This window comes from Amia ocellicauda, chromosome 9 (assembly GCF_036373705.1).
Source record: "Amia ocellicauda isolate fAmiCal2 chromosome 9, fAmiCal2.hap1, whole genome shotgun sequence".
Taxonomy (NCBI): Eukaryota; Metazoa; Chordata; class Actinopteri; order Amiiformes; family Amiidae; genus Amia; species Amia ocellicauda.
Window position 1 is genome coordinate 28,388,063 of NC_089858.1, and position 24,798 is coordinate 28,412,860.

General features: G+C 36.5%; 1 protein-coding gene across 1 annotated transcript in view; it reads right to left on the bottom strand.

Moving 5' to 3' along the window:
* cdh13 (cadherin 13, H-cadherin (heart)) overlaps window positions 1–24,798 on the bottom strand; it is a 424,551-nt gene that overhangs the window by 157,702 nt on the left and 242,051 nt on the right. The window contains exon 7 of the mRNA XM_066713996.1: window positions 5,990–6,168. Within this exon, the coding sequence (XP_066570093.1) occupies window positions 5,990–6,168 (179 nt within the window). The remainder of the gene's footprint in view (window positions 1–5,989; window positions 6,169–24,798) is intronic.

Sequence of the window (24,798 nt, forward strand, 5' to 3'; positions counted from 1 at the left end):
TAAATATATATTTCACATTCAACAAACCCAGTCTTTCATTGCATCTTGCGGCCTGGAGCTTGCACCTTATAATGCATGCTTTTAAAAAGGAAAATTATACATGTAGATGACAGTGGGGTATACTGCACATCCAGTGCAGGCCACAAACAATGTGACATGTTTAGAGACCCTTAGGTGGCACCATATAAAGAGTCTCTTTTATACTTTACAATATAAAGAGTCTCTGTATGCAGGTATAGGTCTCTTAAGAGCTTATAGATATAGATATAAAAATGAATACTATTGGGGGGGGGAGAGATTCATAGTTTTTAAGAAAATAGTAGGGTAACTCATTTCAGATGATAATTAAACATCATTCCAAATTATTCAGACAGGTACTAAATACAATAATTACAGTTGTAAGTACATTGGGGCATAGTTCCCAATTATTATTCTAAAAAAAAGGAAAAGGCAATGTGTGATAGATGAATGCAATCAAGGAAATATAAAGCACACAGTATGTGCCAGGATGAAGATATCAGAGATTTCCCTAAACTCAAATCAACGTCCCTTTAACTACAGGGGTGACGCTATACACTAGACACAGCCCTTAAAAGAAAATATATTGTTTGTTTGTTTCTTACTTGCCTTCAAGTGTTACACTATTTGACAGTCAGCTATTTGCCAATGTTTGCTTTGGTACCTACAGAGTTAAAAGAAAGTACTGGTAGCACTGGAAGAATGGCACAAGAGCATGAACATAAAAAAGAAATGCCAATAATGAACATGCATGATTGTATCATTAAAAAAAAAGCACCAGCATGAATACAGTGGAGGTGACTTGTGCAGAGAAATTGATTTTATGACATCAATTTTACTCCTATATAATTTTCTAGTATAGATCAGAATGAGGCGTTCCATATAAAATCAATATCCAAGTGTTACCTATGACAGGTTTCAGATTACTAGGGACAAAATAGGTGTGAAGCAGTCACCAAAAATGGAATTCAATCTTCAGAAATGTTGATGCACCTATAATTCCAAATCAATGTACTGCCTGCAAAGAATTATATATATCTGAGCATTACCTGTGGTGTTATCATGAATAAAGGGAATAGGTTTTTGTAGTTTGAGTTTGTTTGCAACACCACAAATAACTATGTTTCTGTTTTTAGTATTTCTTCTTATATTTTTTTGCTATTTATTGGCATTACAATGATCTGTATGTAGGCATATGCGATCTATGCAATAATCAAACAAACACACAAGCATGCTGTCATGAGTCCCACAGGTTCACTGTAGGACAATAGTGTGTTATATAGGGTGTTGTTAGAGAGATATTGGAGAAGACGAAGAGGTATGTATCTCCAAAGAAGAAATCAGAAGTGTGGGACTTGTCATTGAAACATTTAAGGCAGAAGCAACAGACAAAGAACATCAAAAAACAAATGTTAGATAACACAGAAACAAAACAAAAACATTGGGACAGTCTGTGCTATAGGATTCATATGATCGACGTTTGCGGTGACTGTCAGGTTTTGCAAAAGAAAAAAGGCAATGGAAATATGAAATGGTATTACTTCTGGTATTCGAATAGTTAGAATTCAATATTCCCCTTGGGTCACTTTAATATCCAGTGTAAAAGCAAATCCTCAGTAAGCACACAAACTGTATTACTCTTTCATCCAGTTAAGGTTTGTCCCTCCAGGCCAGGTGGCGTGAACATTGCTAGACCGGCACTGAGGGACTTATTCGCACAATATTTTTAATAGTACCAGACACTCTTGAAATATACTTAAATTGCTCTGGGCATTAAAAAAAGCCCAGTTCAATGCAATAGAATAGGTTCAATTTACAGTATATGGTGGGTCCAAAACATAAAATGTAAATATCATAAAATAAAAAATAAATAGTAGTTTAAACCAACTCACTCTCCAAGTCTTTAAATAAACAATATAATGCCTTCAGAACTAGAATCGCCTGCATTGTTTCCTCTGAGGGAAAATTGATGTTGACAAGCCGTGACAGGGTTAGTACAGGCTTGCACGTGTGTAGAAAAACACATTCTGAGCACAAAATACATGGGCTATCCATACAAATTCACGAACAAAGTGAAAACCCAGTGCCTTAACAACTCTGCTAACATATTGCAACCCATAAAGAAAAAGGTCTTGAGTATGACCTTTATATAATGACAAGGGATCTATGAAATGTACAATTCACTGAAATTAATAAAACAAAGTGTTCCCTCAACACAGAATACAAATACCATTAACTTTGCCTTTTGTGAGAGGGGGGAAATAAAAGTGCAATGCAACAGTCTTGCTTTGCCAGTGAGTGCTAAGTGAAGCGCTATATTAAAGACCTGTAACTTAGCAACAGAATTAAGCAGTATGAGCCCACATTCACTGGTGGTTCATGTTGCTTCCTCTGTTGGCCCATAGGTAGGTTTAAATACAAGTCTCAAGGCAAATGACAGTACTACAATATAGGTTTGGCCACATGACCAACCACTACATGGTACTGCTCATAAACCCTGGGTCCGTACGGCTGCGAATCCACTGAGAAAAGAGCTACATGTGTAGAGGTTTGAACAACTATTGTGCACATGGGAAAATATGTTCTTAGCAATTTAAAGATTCTGGAAAGGATTCTGCGAATGGATAAATAAAATAAAAGAAGCAGGTGATCCTCCGACATCATTGAAGAGTTCTGCATTCTCACTGTTCAGATGCTGATGTCATTTTGAGCTATCACTTCCAAGATGTCAGCGTGCATCCGTGCACACGATGTGTCCTCCAGGCTGCCATCGGTCTGAAATCTCTCGCAGCTGCTGCAGATCCACCAGACATCCATTGCTTTGACGTCAAGAGAACTACTCGACTGCAACAACTGTGAGTGACGTCAGCCCGACAGCAACCCTGAGGTCAACTGCGTTAGACTTATAGGTTGAAAAATGCATGAACAGGTCATGCATAACATGGTGATGAATAATGCTGTTTGTGGGCACCCTATTAATAGCTCTTTAAGAAGAATCTCAGACACCTTTCAATGTGGGGGCTGTTTCAGAGTATTCGCTTTTGTTTCGCTTTTGTTTTGTTTTACTACCTCCACCTGGGATGTGTTGCCACACTCCATGTCATCCTGACAGGCCCTTGTTGATTTTGGTGTGTGACTGTTGGGATCTATCTGTCATGGCATGACCTTCTGGTGCCCCAGGCTTTTGGCAACTCTGAAATGTTCATGTGGATCTGCAGACACACTGGCCTCATATTCCACTCGGCAGATGGGCATTTACTTGATAAAAAATGTGCCTGTCTTGCCTGGAGGCCGGGATGTACTCACTTCCCCATAGGTTCATCTGCAGCTGAATATAATTTCCTTAATTCACTTAGTCCGCCTCATTAAAAAACGAAGTTAGAGGGGAGACAACTGGAAAACCAGCACTAACTGCCTTGGGGTCACTAAGCCCTAGTACGCACTGCACCTCGTTAGCAACACAATGTAGCTTCAGACTCCTAGTACCAAACAAACAATGCACTTCCTTATAATTTTGCAAGGCCAGCTTTATTTGCGGACATGCCGACAATAATAAGAACAAAAAGAAATGTCAGCCTGGAGGTAAATAAGGAGCTTAACATGAGACTTACGGCAATTGTCTTTAAGCGGTTTCAGCAGCCACTGCAAAACGTGAGTCCAACAAAGTTCTGCTTTGAAGGTACAGTATTCAGGACTAATTACAGGCTAAACACTATATTTCCTTGTGGCCTAAATCACTTAAAGTGTATATTGTAGATGTGACCACAGATATCAGAATTCGTTCCAGAAGGACAGGTAGCAGAACAAGCTCAATTAAATGAACCCATTCCATTTCACGGTGAATCAATATGCTGCCACTGGTTACTGTATTGACATAGCAAATGTCGTACATTTCCATATTTTTTAACAAGACAAAGTGTTTTCTGGGAAGTGAGTTCACAGGAGGAACAATAGGTAGGTTATGAACTTTGTATAATGAGACTAGAGGGACCTAAGAATCAACTTAAAGAACTCATTTCAGACTAGCCATGCTTTCATGTGAATTCATATTAATTTAAATCTAGTTGAAAACACATTAATCAACCTCCAATTACATAACAGACACTGTGGGAAATATTACTGTTATTCGTAGACTACACTATCATCTATAGAACTGTATACATTCCCAATGAATTGATGTAAAGGCTGAAAACGACTGTGCTATGTACAATCCAATATAGCTTATTATGCAATTGATTCAAATCATCTCTTAAAGCATTCACTTCAATCTTTTTAATTTATGGTCTATGAAGCAAATGATGTACTTTAGGTATATTACAACTGATAACCATGACATGAAGAACAAGCAATCAAAAGAATACATCATCTTTATATGATTAATAATCATATATTATTTATTTATATTTTCTAATGGTAGGCCAATGTGCCCACTGATAGTCTAAAATGGATACAGAATGTAATCGCAGTCTCAAACCTCTAATTAAAATTTCACAGTGACAAAAAATGATAGTTCCCTGTGAAATGCCAGAGAGTGCAGGATCTGTACTTTGTGCTATTGATCTAAGGTCAAAACAAGAATACAGTGCCTAAAACACAGAGATGAGGGAAGAGAGTTAATTCCGGGGAGGGGGGAGTCTATATACACACAAACACATCAGCTTGATCTGTGATTTCTTTCTTCTTTACTTTTCACTATATTGTTTTATATGTATGCTAGGTATATTTATATATTATATAATTTAAAGGGCAATGTTCTAAGGTAAGAAGAAAAGGAACAAAAAAAAAACTACATAAAAAAGAAAAGAACAAATCCCTCACACGCCTAACGAGGCTCATATCTAATCTTTGCCCATAGGATAGAGCTTACTTTTGATCAATTCCAGGTGCACTCCCACTTTAACAGAACCTGGGGCACTAATAGTAATAGTATAAAGGCAGCGAAAGATTTAAAGCCCACACAAATCCAATTTGCATAATGTAATAGATCTTTCAATGAAGATAATAAAATAAAAAAGTTGAAAAGTTTCTCTTTATATTACATTCTCACTTTTCTTGCTATACTAATGTCACCCCAATGGAACAGAAAAGATCTGCCCCGTCACATCCTGTATTCACTGACTTATGACTACAACCTCAGACCAGACAAGTCATCTGCATTAGCATCCTGATTTTCAAGCAAATTAATAAAGACCCTGGTTGAAATAAATACCTATAAAAGGTTTAAGGTGATCTAAACTATGCTTTATATATATATATATATAAATATATGTTTTATATATACACATACGTGTGTGTGTGTGTGCGTGTGTGTGTGTGTGTGTGTGTGTGTGTGTGTGTGTGTGTGTGTGTGTGAAAAAATACCTAGAAGACGACCACGTGAAAGACGGGGAGATTAAATCATTAACTCTGCAGGCGTGACATTAGAAAAAGAAGCTGTAGAGCGAAGCATGTGGGAACATCTTGGGGAGGCCTTCATCCAGTAGTAGATCGATATAGGCTGATGGTGATGGTTAGGATATATATATAAATAAAAAAGAAATGTTAAAAAATTATATCAAAAGCTTTGTTTAATGGATAGCCATGTGAAAAGGATCACGGGTGATAAAATTGCACTTATTTTCAACATACTTCAGTAAACATGAGTGACACTGTAAGGAGACAGTGATGACACTGATTTGCAATGGCTTTGTCTGCCCTCCTTGACTTTTCTGCTTGTGTTCCCTTATTACACTTGATAGCATTAAAATAAAACACGAACGGGTCTGTGGTGGGCATAAAGCCCACTGCAGGTGTCCTGTGTTAATACCATCATTTCCTCTTTCCTCTGCTTCTGTGAATTTGCTCATGACGTTGATGTGATGTGAGAATAAAAGAGTAAGTCATTGGATCCAGATGTCCTTTTGGAAACCACAATCAAGTGCACAGCGCTCATGAACCTGAAACAGCAGCAAACAGACCGAGCTCGCCTCACCTCTCTGTCCAGCAGCGCAGGGGACACCACCGTGACGATGTCCCCCTTTTCAGGGTCAATGTAGAACATGTTTGGCGAGGGTTGGTCTGGCGTCTGTTTGACGATGTTGTATCTCAGCACGGCGTTATCAGTGTTGGGGTCGTCAGCGTCGTAGGCAGTCATTCGCATCACTGTAGTTCCTGGAAAGTAAGGAAGCAAAGAAGGGGTTAAACATTTTAACACGGTAAAACAGGCAAGTCCATGGAATGCAGGAAAAGACACTATACTACCCCAATAGCAACTGGTGTCTCAGAAGAAGCTTTGCACATGTAATACTAGTATGTGAAGGAAAGTATCTAGTGAACATCCTCCTGACACTGTTATGAGCTATGGGCCATTCAAAATCATGGTTATATTATTACTACATTTCTACATCTCTCTGGACTGTATATGGTGATTGTGATAAAATGGAAACAAAACAAAACAGTGAGTAAGCAATTGACCCACTAGAAATTAATTAAAGAAAGAAAGAGCATGGAAATTAAAAAGGGAAAAAATAAAGGAAATATCTCTCTGTGATTCATCAGTAAATGATCTAGGAGAAAATAATTTGGCCAAATGACATGACATTATTTCAACATCTTTCTTTCTTGTGAAAGCTATAACAGCAAAATAAACAGATTGACTAATGCCATAGAGAAGAGGGGTTCCTGGTGAGGTCAGTGTACAGAGCTGTCCAATTATGATATGGAGGAAAAATTGCTGAATAAGAAAAAGAATGAGTTACATACAGATAGGCACTTTACTGTTGAGCCACTAGTGACTATACACTCCAATGTATTCCTAATGAAACATCTCTATCATATTCTTTGCAAGTAGGATCTTTAATTTGTCTCTAATTCATGAGAATTAAACCATCCCTCACATGTTCCTGCAAATCCCTTTATTTTTCTTCACTTAAGATGCAACAGGGGGATAGGTGCTCTGCAGGAAGTGTCAGTGAAACATCCTGATGTTTTTCCAGACATACCACGAGAGCAGATTAAATGATGGTAAAAAGACTGGAGTCTGTTTCCTGCTGCAAAAGTTTACTATGGGGAAAGCTTAAGAAAATGGAGTCAAAGCACAGTAAGCAATCTCTCAAGCTGTGCTTTGTCAGAAGTGGAATCGCTGTTTAAGAAATAAAAGTGACAATTTCAGCCAGGATTGCTAAGCAGTTTAGGGTTCCAAACTTGATAATGACGATCTGCTTCTTGAGCAAGATGACATCAATATTCCCTTCAGCCAGACATTAAAGCGCATAAAAGAGGGATCTTTCATGTTATTGGATGAAACATAGAAGGCTTTGAAATGTGAACTGCAGCAGAAACTGCACCGCCATATGTCATATCCAATTATGTGACATGTTTCTGCACTCAGAGTTTGCTCAAAGTGCAGAGTTCAAACAGGGAAAATATGGAGTGCAACGCATACTTGAAAATAGTTTTTTGATCTTTGTATTATTCTTTTGCAATGAACCAAGTCAGCTTCTTTGACACACAGAGCAGAACATACACTATGGGAAATCCCCAATGATTAGAGGATTAAAGCTGAGGGGACATTGTACAGTGAAACAAATACTCATTATTATTCTTGTACAAATAAATATGTTAATGAACCTAACTGTAAATAGGGAGAAGTTTAAATGTGTGTATTCCATATAAACAAGGCAATGAATACGCTATTTGTTCTCCTAGGACTGGGGTTTTCAAACCGGTCCTGGAGTATCCCCTACCCTACTGGTTTTTGTCCAACCTAGATCTTAATTACTTAATTAAATGGTGTATTGCTTTGTTAGGTCAATTAAGGATTCAATTAAGCAATTAAAAGCTCTGTTGGAACAAAAACCAGCAGGGCAGGGGGTACTCCAGGACCGGTTTGAAAACCACTGTCCTAGGATATACAACCACTTTCCACAAAACAGACTAAATCAACAGTACAGCGTGGGAAGTTAAAATAGAAGTTAAAGTAGGAGTAAACTATAATCCACTTTCCATTGAATGCATGCTGTTTCTTGTGCCGTTGCTCTTTAAAATGAACATTTCAATACAGATCTCAGCTTCACCATTGCTGGTAAAATGGGACTGTTAATTAATTCATTAATTAATACAAAATATAATTACTTTACTCATTACTTTCCACCACAGTTAAATTACTTTTCTCACAGCTTTGATCGGTTAAATAATTCTATTACGTTATTTTGCTTAAACAAAATCAAAACTCCAATAGTCTAAGTGTTGCAATCAACAAAGTTACTCGAAAACCACGTCATTTCTACAAAACAAAAATATCCCCTCAGCTTAGGAGTTTCTGCGCCCAAATCCACTGAATTAGAGGAAAGAACATCTGCACACCAGGGATAAAAGGACTGCTTTCTTGTTATCACCCTGTTGTGATGCACTGATGTAGTGAGCATCAGGTAGCCCCTCACAGGACACCCTGTCAACACATCTCAATGGATGATTGGCAAAGAGTAGCCAAAGAGAGCTGATATGATTTCAGCCTTAATGGCTTTCACAGTGGTTGCCTGGACTCTCTCGTTCCTTCACAATCCAGTGACCTATAATTCCTGATTTGGTAGCGCACGCTTGCCATTCAGGAGAGAAAAAAAACGTGCGTGAGTCTCTCGTTGCCTGTGTGCACTTCAAATAGCAGAGGATGGTATTTTGTCTGGGCCTCTGCTGATATCTTTGCGGGCCATCCGTACAAACAGCATCTATTGTGATGTGGAGATGTCTATCAATCAGCTGCAGTTGGTACATATGGAAAGTGATGGCTCCTGCTCTTAGGCAAGGAAAGAACTTCACTCTGCGATGCTGCGGTCTGGTTCATTCTGCATCAGCCATGTAACAAAAGCTGTGCTGCTGGTAACTTAGTCACGATAGCAGAAGTACAAAAATGTGTGTATGTAAATATGTCTGATTTAAAGATGAAAGAGAAGCTTTTGAAATCTATAAATCCACAACTACACAAGACACAATGTTCTAAATGCATTCACCCAGGATGGGAGTTATTTTGTATCCTGCTGTATCCAAACATGAGCTACAGCACTTGTACAACAATTTTTACTTATTTACTCATTTGGTTATTAATTTCTTACTGACCAGAATGTTTTTTCCCTCTATGCAAAAAGAGATGTGGCATATAACAAGAGTGGACCTTATAAGAAGGTAACAGTATTTCATATGTCCACCAGAAGCCTATATAAGCACATTAATGCTTTTTGACAGCTATTTGAAGATGTGTTAAGATGAGCCAAGTTGTTAAAGTAACATCACGCAGTACTAATTCCAGCTATTGGGTAAAATGGACTTAAAAGAGGAGGCTCCCACACTCTACTTGATGCACTTTGCCCTCTCCCCAACCCCAAAGCCTCTGACAACACCAATTTGCACTTTATTAAAATCAAAATACAATCTGAGCCAGGATTACATCACTGGATGGATTTTCCCCTGGGAACTGTGCTTCCAAAAACACGAGGCAGACGTCATGTTAAACAAAATAAGACGGCCGATAAAGTAGCAGAGGGAACATCATTTCTCCTTTAGCTACAGACACCGTCTTTAATCTAGTCTGTGCATCTTGTGTCCACCGATGAAAGGAAAGCCGTGCAATTTATATACCCTACTTGCCGTTTACAAGCATTCTATATCTCTCTTACATTTCTAGACACCTTTAAGAGTTTTTATTCGCATTCAAATGGCTTCTAATAATATCCAAATGCTTGTATTCAATTCAAAAACAAAAATTGCTTTACATCAAGAAAATAACACACCAGGGTTATTGTGTGAGTTTTTTTTTAATGGTCTATCTTATTAAATAATACTAATACTAATAAATACAACTGTAAAAACATTTCAAGTATCATCAAATAAAAATAACATTATAATTATTTTACTAAAATTCTGTTGTCTTAATAGCAGAGGTTTGTCGTCTCCTGTGCTGCAATGATAAAACTTGACCTGCCTGACGTTTCAAGGTCTAACATTAATTCTGTAATCACGCCTTGAGTAATTACATTTGCTCCATATTTTCCCCATTTCTCTTAAGTGACATTTACCTTTATACATAATGTGCATTGCAGTGGGGCTATTGAACTTAAATGAATAATAATTTATGGCAAGATTTAAAATGGAAAATAGGAAACCCACCCCCTGATATTCACTAACGGGCAGATCTTTTTTATTTATTGAAGTTAATAAAATGAGAGAGAGGCTTTGTAAGAGCCAGTATATTATACATTGCATTATACATTATACATTATATATTCATACTCACTCATACTCCAGTGGTCTAAGTTTAACTGTAACTAGAGGTTGTTGACATAATTTGATGTCCTTGCAATTATGTTGTGAAAAATCAACTGCATGAAAGGGCTTCCCGGGCAACAATAAGTTGCCTTGAAATGGATAAACAAAACAGAAAATATTGATTAGAAATTATTTATTCAGAAAGGGCTGCACCAGACATCAAATCTATAGTGTTCTAGGAGAGGTATTTACAAGAGTTTTACATTATGAATAGGACAACATACAAAGATTAACTAAACAGTATGGAGACACCACTCATTGAATATTAATGACAGGCTATTAATATCAGTAAAAACTAAATATTACATTGTGTCTGCTACTAGATTACAAAATGCAAAACAGCTATGAATTGTAAAGCAGACATCTCAATCTACACCTTAATAAACACATGAAAAATTGTAATCGGTATTCATATGCAGCCTGTCGAATTTCATTAGGAAACAACGCAGATACAGAATCTTTGAAAATGACAGCAACATGCAAAATGAGCTGAGCTGTGCCATTAAATCTCTGAAAGTCCATTTTTGGTTTGTTTGTTCTTTGTCCTCACACTCGACAAACATTGGATATCCCTGGAGATGGAATCTGTCACAAATCAAGGGACCTCGTATTTCAGTCCACTTCCATTGGCTGGAGGAGTGATAGACAATACAACGCACCACAAAATACAGAGAGACTGACAATGTCATTAGCTATCTACAATATAATGGGGCATTGCTACTCTCCACATTATAATAACAAGACTGAACTTCACCGATTTGTGTTTAACGAATTACAAATTGGCCCAAGGAACATTCATTCTTGAGTTAAAACACAAACATGTATTAAGTTTAAAATAATTAATAAATAGATGATAGTAGAATCAAAACTCAAACCAATATAAATAAAACTACAGCTTTAAAAATGTACACTTAAAACAAAAAGGTGTTAAAAAACATCTTATCAATGAATCCATGATTGTATATGAGAAAAAAACTGAAAATTACAGAAAATAACCAGTGTAATGCATCTTCAGCCTGAAATTCTATATGAAATACACAACATCTGGAAAACTACAGCAATTGTCAATCTAGATTAACAGAACTGAGCAGAAATTAATATTATAATATTTATACCTCAGGCCATTTCACAAATTCAAATGGAGTGGAAGATACAATTCTATCGTAGTTCACATAAGTCCAGGGTATTCAGAGTGCAATAATTCACTTTGCTGTTCTGTGAGGGAGGCTTTTAAAGATCTCAGCAGTTTAATCACTATTACTAAAGTTGAAGAGCAATAAGGGAAAAAGCAAGTTGTGAGTTGGCTGAAATGTTGAAATGTAATGTTTAAACAAAAGCTACAGCTCTTCATTTGGAGTAAAATCATTCCGTAACTTCGAATTCGTGCACCACATCTCAATGCAATCTTGAGAACTACTGTAAAGGCATGTCTTACCAGGTGAACTAAACTCTTAACCTCAATACATGCCTAGCTACAAACAATCTTTTTGCAATTAAGTGTATTCCCTCACGCACTGCACACAATCAGCTAATAAACGGCAATAATAAAAGACTCTGTTCGTCTCAATGGGATTGACACTGTGCATTCTTGATGGATATGGATAAGGTCCCAGTGTAATAAATTTCACTTAATACCTGTTAGAAAGATGTAAGCACTTCTCTATTATTCTACACTTGTCTCAGCTTGTACCCCAAGGAGGGCATGTTCTGCTAGTGCCAACAATATTCAGTATGTCGTGGCCCGTTTGGCTAGAAACAGGTGTGCCATGCCCAATAATGTAGATTTCACTGATTTAAGCACTGCAAGGCTTTCATTCCATAGCATGGCACCCTGAATAATAAAATTAAATGAAATAAACCGATTGAGACGGGACCTTTCAGCTCTGAAGATTCTGGTTGCTGTAGTCTATGGAAGCATAGCTAGTGGCTGACGAAAAGCATCATAATTTAAAAGTGGTCTTCTGTATTTTCTGCTGCTTTTAAAACACATGTATTCATTTATTCATGGGGTGGGGGGGCAATAACCTTGTAGTGTTGACCAGGATTTTGTATTTTAAAAACAGATGCCGTTGTTTTCGAACAGATTGCATTTCTTCACCTGAAAATCTGCCCCAAAAGCATGCAGTACAGAGAATACTCTTAATGACCACTGTAGTGCATTCTTAAAAGTATGAGTAAAAATGAATACATTAAATACATTTTTCACCATCACGTGGCCTCTGCTCCCTACATCATTGGCTTCCGTTTATAAGAATAGAAGGTAGAACACAAGTTGTATTTACATTCAATCCAAAGGTGAAGACTGGCAGTGTGTTTTGTGTTGAGTGACTTAATGAGCTCTGCGCACTGTGGCTGTTTCTTTATGCATTTGTCATTTGTTCCTGCCCGTGGTGTACTGCAATGTCATAAAGATTGCATCTTCTATTACTGTGTTGGTAACAGTCATGTGTAAGGTCAGTTTAGAAAACAGCATACTTTTTCCAATCTCATTCGCCTTTGTGAAAAAAGGGAGATGGCAAATGTAATGCGTTTCATGATGGTGAAATCCAGGGAAACTTGAGCCACAATAGGTTCATATTATAGCCAGTAGCTAAATTGATTTCTCTAGTTGTCAGGATAAGCAATCTGATGGGGTTAGGGGCTTCACTGACGCAGAGATAGAAAACAGGGACAGAACCGGGGCAATTTGAGAGCACTGCAGCCAGCTGTGTTAGAATCAGTGAGTAAATCACAAACCCGGCAAGGCAAGGAGAGGCAGGACGACAGGTTACTCGAAAAAAACCAAAAAATCCCTTTTCCTTGTAGTTAGCTTTTTTTATTTCATCCTTACACTATAGTGATTGCACAACAATGGGGATTATAGGGCAAATGGATATTGGAAATGCAGCTGCTCTCGGATACATTGTTTTCGCTGGCATTCAGAAATGGCCATAACGGTTTGATACAGACAGACATTTGCGCGGAGGCTCAGGGATTTGTAGTTTATTGTGAAAGTATTATATGGTAGTCGGTTCACTGAAAGCAAATTCCACAATGTTTCCATAATGATATATATATATATATATATATATAGCACTGTGTCAATATATATGTATATATATAGAAATCCAGATGTGAGGATATTTACTACAGTACAGTAAACCATTATCCTGCTAAATGTGTACCTGTCTTCCATTATTACCATATGCTTTATTACCTTATTTTGAGACCCTATGGGATTGCATGCATCTGATTTTGGTTTATTGCATCAATGAAACAAAAAGCATTTCATGCATCCCATGGTCTGAAAATGACTAGTGGGTTTTATTTGTTCAGGAGATCTCTTAATTAAACTTGTGGAACTTTCTAATTTGACAGTTTTACAGTTGTTTTCTCACCTAACAGCAAAAATGTCATTAATACACAGAGCATGTGTGTGCTGGATGACTGTTCTCTTTTCACTCTTCTCGCTATTTCAAGCCCCTGAGTTTTCAAATTCTGTTCTTTCTTTGGGATTTAAGTAATTAGGTTATTTTCTTTGTATGTTTATGGTCCCTATTGTGTCTAACATAGCCTTAACCCATAAATGGCTCCTTCTAGGGATGATGGATTTTGACTGCTAATCACTCCCCAAAATAAATATCACATCAACAAGTATTTTATTTGCCACCTGGCCATCTGAAATTCATATTCATATTCATGTTTCTATGCAGTTTATTTATCACATCTATGCACCATTGGAAATTAAATCAGGCTTGATCAATGATACTTAATATAACCAAATCTGTTAAGTAGTCTAATTTATTTGATTTTCCACAGTGGAATTGAATAGATATTTCTGAATTCCAAAAGTGTTCAAAAAGAATAGAATAGAAAATTAGCCATTAAGAACATTAAAAAACTTCCTTGAAGTATTAGTGTCATTACACAGAACAGTATACAAATAACAGCCCTGGGAAAACAGCCAACCCAGGTGCAAATGCAACAAACACAGGACAAAAGAATCAATTAAGAATAATAGGTTTTCTTGATGTATTGCTTTTTGTTTGACCCTTAAAAGGCAATAATGTTGAATTAACACCATCTATAAATTTGCTAGTCTAAAAACTGTCTAGATGCATTAATGATCCTAATTTTCTTTTGATGGTTTCCCATTTTTAATTCATGGGTTTCCTTTACTGGAACTACACTTTAAAAGGGAATGCATTAAAACAAGAAAAAGAAGCAATTAATCCTTCCATGCAATAACAGTAGTTTTTCATTCACAGCTTCATTTATGCAATGGTTGCCAAAGCACTACTTGGCTCATATAATCAGTAATTAAAGTAAAGGAAATTAAATTCAATTTCATTTGACAAGCAGTCCAAATTACGCCCACCTACACAGTTGTTGGTCACTTGTTTCTGGTCCAGCAGAACGTCCACATTGTCGGCAACACAGGAGCCCCGTTGTGCCGTCATTTCTGACCCGCATAACGACTCCCCATGTAACGAATTAATAAGCAGTTTCGGCCTTTTTCCACACACGCTTCCAGGCAGAAGCCTGTGCGGAGTGTTTTGTTATTAATTATTGAAGTTTACAGCTGCAGGTGTAATTGTTTACATATCCCAAAGGCAGCTGTAGAAGCAGAAACCCAAACTTCCTCTCCCTGGATACATGCTGTCGTGACAAGTTAGAAATCCAAAACAATCTTTCCAAAACCATTGCTTCGGTATTATAATTTTTTTAAATACCATCTTCAAATAAAAAATAAATACATATATTAAAACAGCTGCTGCATATACATCAACCCCACATCTTCAACTATGTGTTAGACAAGACAATACATAATATTGTGAAGGGGAATGGTAAGTAACTGGTAAACTTATTTAAATAAAATGCACAAGGAAGCAGCTGCATCTGCCTAGGGGGACAGTAGTTTTATTTCTCCCTTACAGAAAAAAGCTCCAGTGTCTGTTGTGCATGTTTTATTTACATGTTTTTGTTTCTTTGAGATTCAGAAAAAATAAAAAAAGTGCTTGTGTGTGTGCAGGTCTCTGAGACTGGGTAAACATTCAATAGGGGGAACCAAAATAACCCGAAGAGTGACTATTGGTAGAATAAATCTATGTAAATTAATAACTATAGAGAAATTACTTGCAGTCACTTACAAATGTGTAGGACTAGTCATGTGATTGAAAGTGGTGGGAAAAGTAGCTTGGAAATGTAATTTATAAATAAAGTAAATACAAGAGGACTCCAGAAGACTTTCTTCACGATGGAACGGATAATTATACAATGTTTAAGTTTTTGAAAAGGCTCAAAGTTTTGCAGGAACAGACTAGGAGTGTCCAAGTACAACATCTTCTAATGAACACCAGTGGAGTGTCCTGGAAATAGTATTAAGTTGAACACAAGGCATTTACGGATGTATTTTTTTGATGGCTACATAAAAACAACATCACCAAAACATTACAACCCGATTGCCTGTTCGATAATTAGCCTTGAACACCATGTACATAAATGGTGCTTTTGGCATTTTGTCTGAAGATGGGTGTTCTGGAAAATACAAGAAGAATGTACTGCTGTATTTTGGACCCTATTTAAAAGTTTATGATTATGTCGTGTTGTGTGTGGCATGAGCTGACAGTAAAGCCCAGGGGCATAGTATACAGATTGCTTTAATGACCTAGATCTGTAATGATGGTTTCTTTTATCTTTTGTACGACACGTTTAATTTAAAATCAGTTACTTACATGCACCAAAAATAACAATAACAACGACTGTAAATGGTGCAGTACTGTCCATTTCATTCAGATGAGAAAAAAGAAGAAACCCATCCTAAACAAAATATGATTAGACTATTCTATCATGGAAAACAATGTTGCTCAAGTGATATTAGGAAAGCATATCTTAGTTGATCAAAAAATATAGGTTGTAATACTTGAATTACATCCAATCAGTTTGCTGCATTACTGGTTCGTAACCGTTCCATTTCCTCCTTAAACAATTGTGAAATGTGTTGTTTTGCATAAAATGAAGTGTGGGAGTTCAACTTTGTCGTTTGCAAAACGCACAATAGCTTAAGAACTTACTGGTGTATATAATACATGTATCCATCCATGTGTATATTTAACTTTTAGTCACTGAGGTTTGGTCTAGGTTTTATTGTTTGCCTCGCTCAGCCTAATTTCTTTGACCTTATTCCCAGTTAATTCAACTGTTTTCACCTGTTTCCTCAGGTGGCATTAATCTATCATTTCCATATAAAAACAGGCAACACCCTTCATAAACAGTCTGAAGACTGACAGCATATTCACAAAAGCAACCCAATATGACAACCTGTTATGAATACTTAAAGATAACAACGTCCATTTGCAAAGTGTTTATGAAGGATGATGCATGTGGTTATAAAGTGCTATGACAGTCTAATAGTAGCAATTTTACTGAACCATCTTATAAATTTTGTATAGAGTCAGCCGGAAGATAATATTTAAAATCTGGCAAGGTTATCACGGTATTTACAGGGTAACAGTCAAAATAGATAGTGTTCTGTTAGAAGGGGATTTTCACAGCAAGTGATGCATCAATTTAATCATGAATTTGCACCACCATAGATTTTACTAACTCGATTTATAGAACTTCAAACTTCTTAAACATTTAAATGTCATGCATCATTATCCCTTGGTTGGTTTGAATCCCCTGTTCCACACTTGTGACCCCGAGATATCAAAGCAGGCTGACTACGCTGATTACATTTATCCGTATTTATTAAACAAAATCACAGCTTTGTAGAATCGGGATTCCTTTGTTTTATTTAAAGGTTAACCCCCTGGTTAGGTCAGACTGTGATGTATTTTTTAAGTAAAATTATTTAATGTCCTATTCATTCACACTGAAACGCTGGTGACAGCCATGATAAAATAGTGTGTCACGAAGATTTATAACTATGGATTTAACGTCACAATTGAAAAGTTGCAGTTTAAATCATGGGAATCAGGACAGCGTAGCCAGGGATAACCCAGCGGTGAGTGTGTGGGATACATGAACTTACAGGTATAGCATACCAGCTATTACAGTTTTAACAGAAATGTGCTTTTGCTTTTTGACTGACTTGCAAATAATGTAGGAAAATAAGAATGCTGTATCTAGATGACATATCTGTGTCATTCACTCTTTCATATTCCCTCAACGGGCAGCTCAATAAGACCTTGACATTTCACACAGCTGTAAACACTGAATCGGTAAACTCTTTACACTACCTTACTCTTTTTTTTTTAGTTTTTCTTATCCAATAAAGACTTTATTCTTAATGTCCCCCATGGCACTACTGGGACATAATTAACTCTGGCTATAGTTAATCACAGTCACTGATTTTAACAGCACCTTAATCCTTTTCAGAAAGGAATAGACTTCTTTTTTTTAATTTAAAAACATTAATTGACTTTTCCTGTGAAACTGGGTGATGCTGGTGATAGAAGTGTCACTGCCTGTGCTACAATTAGAGGTTTCTTATCTATATATAAAAACTGCAGTAAGTAGCCTTTAGGCTAACTCATAATTAATTATTTCCACAGATGCAATAGCAACCTCAAGATTGTTCATTCTCTATTTTCACATAATGTGAAATTTCAATTTCCATGTCATACAATGGGTAGCTGTATAGATCTTGACATTCAATGCACATAGAATGGAGACTGAAAAAAAATATTGTTTAAACTGTTATATAACATACCAAGACAAGCATATTGCAGTTCAAAGGACAATTTATTCACAGCATAGCCGTTTTTTGTTTCTTTAAACAACTCGGTGACTATTCCACTCTACTGACACCATAGACCCTGCACAGATTACTGTAAATGCAAACAGATACTGCGAGCTCTCGTGTGTGATATCCTCAATATTGCACACTGCATGCAAAAACCAAGGTAACAGTATCCAATGTCTCAACTGGAGAAGGACAATCCCCACAGCCAATGACGGACCAACAGGCAAGTGGAAAAAAGACAATTAAGATACAACAATAAAATAAAAATGTCTAACATAATATCCTGCTATATTATGGAGATCATAGATAAACAGTGGAAACGTGTTATCAGTATGAGAAAGGTGTCCATTTTACAGTTAAATAACAGAATAACCCTGTAGTCACAAACAGACTGTTTTACTTTTGTTTCCAAACACCCGCCTCCTTTTATATATACATAAATGAATAAAATAAATAAATCCAGCCTCTGGTAAGTCAATCAACTGTTTTATCTGCACCGGCTTGCTGTGCCTGTTCCAGAATCACTCGCAGACAAACTGTTTATCTCCATAGTGCACAGAAATGTCAAGCCCTTGGTCTCCATACATAATGAACCAGGGATAATGACAATATTCCCTACCAGTGATTATAATGTAAATCTCTAGTTAGAGACAGGCTGTGGAAAAGATTTGAGTCTGTTTGGGATTTATTACCAGCATGACTGGAAGCCAACTTAGGTACCAGGTTTTCTCCGAAAGCCAGGGGAACTGAGGAGAGGACCCTGCAATCGATGTGATTACCGTTAGTAATCACAGGTGCACCGTTGCGATTATAAGCTATTCTTTTTTTTAGGTTTTGTTATGTTTTTTTTTTTTCTTTTTTAATACCGAGAGGTGTTTTTAGCCCCTTATCAGTAAATTGACATGGAATGTAAACCTGCCAGCAGCCCCTACAGCCAGTAATTTAACAAACAAAACAGTTTTGATGTGGAAACTTTCTCAGCAGAGCGTATTTCACTGAGAAACGAGAGACAATAAATACATAATTTACAACTTTCTTTTTTTATATACTTCAATGAAAGCTGTCTGTTCAACTATTTAACATATGAATTACAAATTTCTGTTTCTGAACACTGCAGAGATTATAAGATGGTTTATATGACATACACAAATTCCAACACATATCATACAACAAAGTACAGGTTTTGAACAATTTATAACAGGGAAAAAAAAAGTTTACATACACAGACAATGGATCGTGTTTAATTCATGTCATAATTTAATTAAGAATGGTATACACAAATAACACAGTTTTGATCGATTACATACCTGAATAGATAACTCTAATCTGTAAATACAGAGGCAAGCATTATAGTTATTACTATATTACTTATTTCAAAGTAAATATATGAAATGCATAAAGTTGTTGATATAGTTTGTACATATTTGAGGCAAACCATTCTTAATTCTGAATATTCAGCAACTATTTCTCAGTTCTATTAACCATCATTGGTCAATTAATTATTGTATACGTACTTTTGCTAAAGCATGACATTACATTTCATGGGATTTTATACTTTAAGAAGATAATTCCATTACTTGGTCATCTTGGCTAACAAAGACAAGCCTGTAGTTATTTATTGGGATGTTGTTATAATCATGAGTTCCTCCTACATTGATTGTCATTGCTAGATGAGAACAGCAGTATAATTAGATCTGACAGGATTTAATAGTCTAGGGATTGCAGAGAGTAAAAAGACTTTCAATGTGTATTTGTGAACTGAAAGTTCCTCAAAAATGTCAGTTTCCTAATCCCTGCACATGCAATTAAACAAACTGGTGAGACCAGCACTAGTTTTGTGTAAAGGGTTTAAATGTAAGATTCCGTCTTTAATTAGTAAGATGACTCTGCATGAAGTCAAAGGTCATTTAAAGCTGCAAGGGGCAAAACGTCATGAAATGGTGTTATGTACTGACATCGACACTAAATATTACAACTGTAGAACTCTGGTGTTCTTCCACACAGTTTTAAATCAGACAACTAACAGAAAGGCAAAAGAGACAGACAATACCAGCTAATCAGCATCAGCAAAGGAACTGTACCTTAAAACTTAATAGCAGAACAACTTGAAGTGTTATATGTCATGGTTTAATTTGTAAATAATTAATATCTATAATTAATATCTATGGTTTGTGATATGTGATTAAGTGTGTCAGTACTATTCCAGAAAAACAAACTGCAAACACTTTTTTTCCTGCTGAAAATAAATATACACAGAATAGAGGATGGGTGACAAGCCATACACAATGTATATGCATGTACAGTGGCTATGAGTTTATAAGTATTCACCCCCCTTGGGACTTTGTTTTCATTTTGAAATGTATATGCATTGAAATGGGATCCCCCCCTCCTTGATTTACATAATCTACTCCACACTTTAAATGTTGGAACACAATTCAGACAATACGTTGAATGGAGTCCATCTGCATGCAATAAGTGGTTTACATGATTTTAGATTAAATACAACCGTCTCTGCAAAGCCCCACAGTTGGGAAGGGCATTCAAAGCAAAGATACTACCATGAAGATCAAGGACCTTTCAAAACAAAGCAGAGATAAAGTTGTGGAGAGGCACAACTTGGGAAGGTGTATACAACAATTTCAGAGGCATTGAATATCCCAAGCACAGTCAAGTCCATCATTAAGAAGTACAAGGTGTACAGTACCACCCAGAATCTGTTTAGAGCAGGCCGTCCTCCCAAACTGAGCAGCCGGGTCAGAAAGGCATTGGTCAGAGAAGCCACCAAGAGGCCAAGGACAACTCTGAAAGACCTACAGTATTCCATGGCTGAGACGGGATAAACTGTCCATGTATTAACAATAGCTCAGATACTCCACAAATCTGGCCTGTATGGTAGAGGCAAAGTAAAATCCAACTTGGAATTGTCAGAGATGTGGCAAAAGATTATTTTGTCCAATGAAACAGAAACTGAGCTATTTGGCCTAAATGCAAAGTGTCTGGTGCAAACACAACACAACACAATCTCTACAGTGGAGCATGGTGATGGCAGCAATATGTTATGGACTAAGTATTTATTTTAATTAACTATCATTTCCCAATAAGAATTCTGTTGCCTTGTTGAAGTGTTGAGCAGGTTGTGTAAATCCAAGGAGAAAAATGTGACTATATAAAAAAATACTATTTGATTTAAGAAGGTTAAGGAAAACTCATCACAATGTTCACATTTTCCTAATAAATTTAGTTTTTGGTGGGTTTGAGGTGGTGTTGTCTTTAAGGGATGTCATGCACTGAGCAGGCGCCTGATTTAAATGTAGTAGGAGAAACAATTGATAAAGCTGGTGTATCTAGTTATGGGTAGCCACTCCTGTGATGGAACGCAAGGCATAAACACATTGGATTCAATTGGATTTCGTTTTCCTCTGCGTTCTATGAATGATTGCAGTCTAATGTAGTGTGTGATTGGATATTGGCCTAGCAATAGAGAATTGCTTGGCTTGCACTAAATGAAAAATGCACACTTCATTATCTTCAATGTATACAGCAAAGGGGTCACAACCCCCCATGAGAAAAACAAATCAGTGTTTGTTTGTTTTTTCTCCTCCTCCAATGTGGAAAACCAAATGCAGTATTTACTACTAATAAAATAAATTAATAAATAAAATCAACTGTTTTGACAATGCATTATTCACACAATTTGTTCAGACCATGTGGACAAGCTCAATTGTTATCAGTTCATTCAATTTTTAAATTAAACTAAAATAAATAAAAGAGTGGAAGACCATAGGATGCTAATCTGTTTCTGATTAATGTCCACTTGATTGGAGGAACAGATCATAAAAAGTAATTGTAGCTGAAAATGTCCCAAACAATATATTGTCAATTTAAATCAATGTATGACAACCACATTCAATTAACTTCATAGAGTTCATAGCTGCGGTTAAATGACGACATGTTGCGTTTTTCACTTTATTCCCTCTGTTATTTTCTGTTGTTGCTCACTATTCCGTTGTTTCTTGTGTTATCTAACAAGCCCCAAATAAGAGATGTGCAGGGGTTATTAAAGTGACAGGCAATGATGCAAGGATCTTGCTCTACCTTCTGACCTTGGAGTGGCTTTCATGGTCCTTTTAATGTAGCACTTCTTTCCAATAATCTCTGAGAATTATTTTCAGTTTTTTTTCTTTTCTTTTCTTTTAGAAGCGTTAGTCGACATTATTTATTATGTTACCATTGGAAACACTACAGACATTTCCACACAGCTTCAAATAACTGTTTAAGAAAGATGCATTGTTTGAGTGACCATGAAAAGAAACAATTTACAGTCACATATCCACAGGACAAATGCACATAAACATCCTAAGGGGTACTGACTATTGTAAGAATATTATAATTACGACCCACTGTGTTAAATTTAATTTGAAAAAGAAAACTTCCTAAACCAATCTAACAGGAGGAGCTCCCGAAATAGAGCTTCTGTAGGCATAATCAGACTTTGGCCTCGTGTCACACCTAAGGATACAGCTTCAAGTGGTTATAAGAGTTTTTAAGAGTAAGGGCTAGATATTCAAACTTCACACAATTTCCGTGCAAAATGAGTGCTGTTTCCGCCTCACAAACCCGCTTGCTCCACTCCACAGAGCACTGTTATCCCCACTGTTTGAACACAGTTTTGCGCAGTTATTGGATGACTGTGTCATGCTAATATCACGCAATTCAAATTCGATTGCACTATGCACATGTTTAATGTCAGCCCGGAATACATTTGCATCTCATGTTTCCAATTATCGATTTATTACCATATGTTAATAAGCCACAGTGTTAAAGGAACAGGACTCTGCAGGTGGATGAATGAAGGCAGTGTGTTGGACAGGCGAGTGCCATGTTTCACAATCTGTTATTCGTACACACACATACACACACATATCTAATTAGAAATCACATCAGGCATCAGTCCACACTGTGCAGTGCACTGGAGTCTGAACTCATCCCGAATGCAGACCTCCTCAGTAATATAGTAGTGCACACCTCTATGCCATTGTCCTGACAGGGCAAACAATGAGGCTCACGTAGTATTGCAGTACAAACACAATATTGTGGACGTAGTAGTAATAAATATTACCCAATACCCATAATTGTCTATGTATGTAGGTCGTCACATAATCAAACATAATAGTATGTGCATTACTGCTGCTGTGTGTCCAAAACACGTGTAGCACCTAGTGCTGTGTAGCCGGCATATCCTTTTGATTAAGTAAGCTTGTTTCTATCTTTTGAAAATATATGACTTACACTGCACAAAGGGGTGATTTGTTTATTTATTTTACTTAAGCGTTCTTATTACATTCAGTGCATATTTGGATGTCCTATTATTATCATAGGACTAGGATGTCATTTGGACAAGAAATAGCCAACTTCTGCTGGGTCATTTCTTTATCATAAACCATAGAAATTCAGTGAAATGGGGGATATATTTTCAGAGTGAATGGGTTCAAATACTTTAGATAATCAACTGTAATTTCAATTATTTGGTTGGCATTCAAATCAGATTCACTTCATTCCCATTGACAAACAAAGATGAGAATTGCTTTAATTATATTATTATCTCTGTTTATGTCAAAGAGAAGGATTCAGGTGTAAACAAAGATATATGTATACATAGTTCAGCTAATTATTTGCTTAACTGAAGCAATTTAACTATTATTCCGGTCTCAAACTGTAAATAATTCACATTAAGTCATACCATTAATTAAAACATTTTGATTCTCGCTTTGCAGAGATTATAAAACATTGGTCACATAGTGGAAATTAGGTACCGGTATGTATTTGTGTCTTTTGATTGTTGAGTCATGCGCTAAAGCTAGACTGTTCACTTACCCATAAAACCAGTTTACAAGTTATATAAGACTTGTTAGTCCTCAAGGACCAGATCAGTACAGCATTGATTTAGAAATCTGAAAAAAAAACATTACAGTCATAATCCTTCTTAAAGAAATACATCTGCAAAGAGGTCTTCTGAAGGGCTCGGGAGCACTTGTTTGAGGCACTTCTGAAATGCTTCATCTTTTTGATTGATATTTCTGCATGACGGAGACCAAAACGTTATAATAGATTCAGACATACAGGGTGTCTAAAAGCAAAAACCCAGATCGAATTAATTATGAAACTGACCAAGGCAAGTGAAGGCTCTCATTGACTGTCTGGATGAAGATAAAAGAATAAAGCCCACAAAAAGGACACATACATTAATTACTATAGAAAACGTCCTAATTCTATAACACACGCTGGTTAAATGAAACTGAAAAGTCATTAGCCAGGATAAGTAAGACAAACTTAGGCCAAAGAAGCAATCAATACCCACTAGATAAAAAGGGCTATGCTAAAAGAATGAAAAGAAATCTCCAAAGTGAGGAAAAGAATCCTCAGCTGTCTAATAATTTCTGCAGAAGTAAATCACTCAGCACTTGCTACAATAGACCAGTCTGCAGCATGCTTGAGGTACCAATAATTGAGAATATAATAATGTGTTACAAAAATGAATATGCCATCACTTGACTGCTTCTGGAGAATTAATTTTTCTACCTTCATTACACTTAGGAAATCTCCAAATTCATCTAATTTAATTGCCATCTATTGTACCTGAATGTGCGCTCCATGAACTAGATATAATTAATGAGTAAGGGAAAGGTATGGACCCAAAAAAATAAAATGAAATGAAAACTACTTTTTAAATTTAATTCAGATTGTTTATAACCTCT